At 33.1% G+C, this 4,039-nt stretch overlaps 1 protein-coding gene across 1 annotated transcript; it reads right to left on the bottom strand.

The window, feature by feature from the left end:
• Positions 1–2,161: 2,161 nt before the first annotated feature.
• LOC119669535 (homeobox protein cut-like) lies at positions 2,162–4,010 on the bottom strand. Its single transcript, XM_038079456.1, has 5 exons — positions 3,621–4,010; positions 3,367–3,563; positions 3,188–3,310; positions 3,030–3,133; positions 2,162–2,975 (listed from the first exon to the last, which is right to left on the bottom strand). Exons 1-5 carry the CDS (start codon positions 3,804–3,806, stop codon positions 2,323–2,325), a joined length of 1,263 nt encoding a protein of 420 aa, XP_037935384.1. The 5' UTR covers positions 3,807–4,010; the 3' UTR covers positions 2,162–2,322.
• Between the last annotated feature and the right edge of the window lie 29 nt (positions 4,011–4,039).

Below are 4,039 nucleotides of genomic sequence, written 5' to 3'. Positions count from 1 at the left end.
TGAAAGTTTAACTTTTGGGTTTTGCCTATTTCTTTATTTCTTTTCAAAGCTACTCTTTTTGTAGAGACATTTTGTAATGCATATTGTTTTACTTACTATATGTAAAGCGACCATTTTGGTGCTTTTTACAAAGAAGCTATGCTATGTTATTCTACAAATCCGCTTTCGCGGTTAGGAAAAGTTGAACAATATTATATTTTAACATATTGTTCTTTACTTTTCACAAGCCTAATATTTGAATAAAGTATTAGTGTTGCTATAAAGCTACGCTTTCTTTGTATGGTGACAAAGAAGCTTTATTAAAATTTAGAGAGTTTTCGAATAACAAAGAAAGAAATAAAGGACAAACACAAAAATTTATTTTTAATTTTATTGAAGTTTGGCTGACCACACAACGCTGTTTCGAGTATTGCCAAGTACTCTTCATCAGTGGTCTTTGGGAATAATCGAATATTATTTAATTAGTTTATAGTCCGTATACAATTTGTTTGGACTGCAAGTGCCAGGCTTAGAACTCGTGCCTGTCAAATTAGAAGCGATGACTAATCGTGTTTATCCACAAGAAGCCAAGGCTGCACAAACTTTCAATGCTCAAGTTCCAGGTTTTATTGTCACTTATTTTTATTTAATTAGTGACAACAACCAACGCACTTGCCGTGCTTTTTAAATTAGAACGAGCTTATAAACTACAGCTTTATTTTTGGAAACACAAGTTCAACGAATTGAAAGTTTAACTTTTGGGTTTTGCCTATTTCTTTATTTCTTTTCAAAGCTACTCTTTTTGTAGAGACATTTTGTAATGCATATTGTTTTACTTACTATATGTAAAGCGACCATTCTGGTGCTTTTTACAAAGAAGCTATGCTATGTTATTCTACAAATCCGCTTTCGCGGTTAGGAAAAGTTGAACAATATTATATTTTAACATATTGTTCTTTACTTTTCACTTTTCACTTTGTTATTCGAAAACCCTTCTAAAAAATTTATAAAAGTTCTTTGTCCCTATACAAAGTAGTCTAGCTTAACAGCAACACTAATACTTTATTCAAATATTAGACTTGTGAAAAGTAAAGAACAATATGTTTAAAATATATATTTGTTCAGCTTTTCCTAACCGCAATAAGCGGATTTGTAGAATAACATAGCATAGCTTCTTTGTAAAAAGCACCAGAATGGTCGCTTTACATATAGTAAGTAAAACAATATGCAGTACAATATGTCTCTACAAAAAAGAGTAGCTTTGAAAAGAAATAAAGAATAAGGCCAAACCCAAAAAGTTAAACTTTCAATTCGTTGAACTTGTGTTTCCAAAATAAAGCTGTAGTTTATAAGCTCGTTCTAATTTAAAAGCACGGCAAGTGCTTTGGTTGTTGTCACTAATTAAATAAAAATAAGTGACAATAAAACCTGGAACTTGAGCATTGAAAGTTTGTGCAGCCTTGGCTTCTTGTGGATAAACACGATTAGTCATCGCTTCTAATTTGACAGGCACGAGTTCTAAGCCTGGCACTTGCAGTCCCAAACAAATTATATACGGACTATAAACTAATTAAATAAATTCGATTATTCCCAAAGACCACTGATGAAGAGTACTTGGCAATACTCGAAACAGCGTTGTATGGTCAGCCAAATTTCATAAAATTAAAAAATAAATTTTTGTGTTTGTCCTTTATTTCTTTCTTTGTTATTCGAAAACCCTTCTAAAAATTTAAAAGTTATTTATTACGTTCTGTTTATTTCCTTAATCAGGAAACTGGAAACTTCTTCTCAGAAAATAATTTTCTTTTCTTATTTGAATTGTAATCCAGCTTACTGTGATTATTGAGAATATCGGCGGCTACACATGTATTATTTGATTATTTAAAGAATTTTACTATTAAAAAATATGATTATATGATTATATATTATATATTAATAGAAGATTGTTTAGGGTAATAGTGCTACTGTTGTCCTGTCGGTTGTTGCTCTCCAGTTAATATTATATACGTCTTCGATTCCATTTCATGGAAAGAAGTAAATAATATTATAGCTTTTTTAAAAATTTAAAAATTTTAATTAAATATATGACAATGTTTTGATTTTATTTGAATGTATTAAAATTTATTTTTACAAAAATTGTCAGTACAACAGACAAAATAAGTTGAATAAAAGTTAAGGCAGTGGGTGTGGATATTTGATGGTTTCATTAAATATGTTGCATACATATAGCATTTGTTTAAATTATTATTCTATTATTTGTTAAACGTATAAAACATATGTATTTTAATGTAATTTAATAGTAAATTATTTTAATATAATTTTAGGGAAATTTATTGGCTTGCATTAGCATTTTCCATTGGTTGGCGCTTTGGGACGACAGATTTTGCTTCGACCATTGGCGCCATATACAATGTTGCATGAGAAAGTGAAATAACCACAGGTTGATGATTTTGTGTAATATGTTGATTGGAAATTTTTATTCTCTTGCGGTGGGTTTTTAGTATTATCCATGCTGCCAGTAACTGATTTGGTTACTGTCACATAACTGTCTGGTGTCGGAATTTTACTGTGTTCATGATCTTTAGAGTTGCCATCAACATTATTTTCTGTTGTGTGCGATTCAAGTGCTTTTGTATGGAATTTTTTTTCAACATTTACAGTTCCACGAAAACCGCTTGGAACATTTGGTGTTGTAGTGCGAATTGGATATCTTTGTTCACGTCCATTTTGGTTTTGAACCACTGTATATTTATCATTAGCGTTTGCTATCGCTACCTTTTGTACTTGCGTTGGAGATTGTTGTGTAAAAGTGCTGGGTAATGTTGGGGTTTCATTTTTATTATCTTTTCCATCAGATTTGGGAGTATTGGAATTTGAGTCCATCTTAATCGGGTTTTCATAATAATCGTCTTCGTCGTCATAATCTTCGTATGGTTCTTCGTCATCTTCATCTTCCGCCAAAGTACCTGATTCATTGTTTACTTTATTAATTGCTGCTAAATAAAAGTTGTTAACAAAAAATAATTTTTAAGTGATCTAAAGAATATTACTTTCTTTACTGGTTTTTGACGCTTTTAATTGTAAATCGGGTAATAGTCCCGGTTCAGCAGTTAATGCGGGGCCACTGTATAGAGTATCTACACGATCCGTTACACTAAAAGAAAGTCTGTTATTACATTCTTCATTATATTAAATGTTAAAATCGTACGCATCACCATTTCCAAACTGGCTAATGGAGTGAAATAATTCTCGGTTTTGCTCACGATAAGTTGCCACTTGTTCTTTTGTACCTGAAGCCGATTGTGCAGCACCATGGTAAGATACGCCATATCTTAATACGTAATTTAATAAATTGAATTTGTCAGTAAAAATATCTTATGTATTTACTTGGATGTGCCATGTATTTGAGACTGGCTTTGCCCTGAGTGACTACCAGATTGAGCAGAAGCTTGCCCACCACCGTTTGATGAAATTAATTCGGTGCCATCTTGTCTAGGACGGAAACCTATTTGTGCTTGTGATGATGTTTGGCCTGGCCCGCTAGACTGAGCATCAGCTAATCCTCCCTTATCGTTTGCTTGAACCTGTATAGATAAGTTAAAATCTACTCTTCACTGGTATTAGAAAACTTGATCTCTTACTTCGCTTTGACTTTGATGAATTATTCCTCCACTTTGCGATGATGCTTTAGTTCCACCATTCTTTGAATTGACTTGCACCTGAGCTTGTGATTGTGCTGCACCTCCCTGGCCTTGCGATTGACTCATTGCACCCTCAACACTTCCACTAACTTGTGCATTTGCTGAACGATCACTATCTGAAGTCATTGCGCTTGCACTAAATGTACCAGAAGAGCTATATGTACCAGAGACTTGAGTCTTTGCTGTACCTCCATTCTTCTTTCCTTGAGCACTTGCAGCTGCCTGTCCATCAGCTATTGAAGACTCAGCTTGTGAAAATGCATCATCCGCTCCACTTGTACCATCCCCAGTAACTAATGAACCTGGAACACCTTTCACAAATAGTACATGCGTAAGTATTTTACATATGAGTTAGAAAC

The sequence above is a fragment of the Teleopsis dalmanni genome, chromosome 1 (assembly GCF_002237135.1).
Source record: "Teleopsis dalmanni isolate 2A chromosome 1, ASM223713v2, whole genome shotgun sequence".
In the NCBI taxonomy this organism is placed as follows: domain Eukaryota; kingdom Metazoa; phylum Arthropoda; class Insecta; order Diptera; family Diopsidae; genus Teleopsis; species Teleopsis dalmanni.
Note: the sequence above shows the minus strand (reverse complement) of the source record. Positions and strands in the feature narration are given on the sequence as shown.

Bases quoted from the DNA above. Each gene is read 5' to 3' on its own strand.
- LOC119669535 (XM_038079456.1), bottom strand. From the start codon at position 3,806: ATGACTTCAGATAGTGATCGTTCAGCAAATGCACAAGTTAGTGGAAGT. The intron at 3,311-3,366 runs GTAAATACATAA...TTACGTATTAAG, and splicing joins CAAATACATGGCACATCCAA to ATATGGCGTATCTTACCATG. The intron at 2,976-3,029 runs GTAATATTCTTT...ACTTTTATTTAG, and splicing joins GTCAAAAACCAGTAAAGAAA to CAGCAATTAATAAAGTAAAC.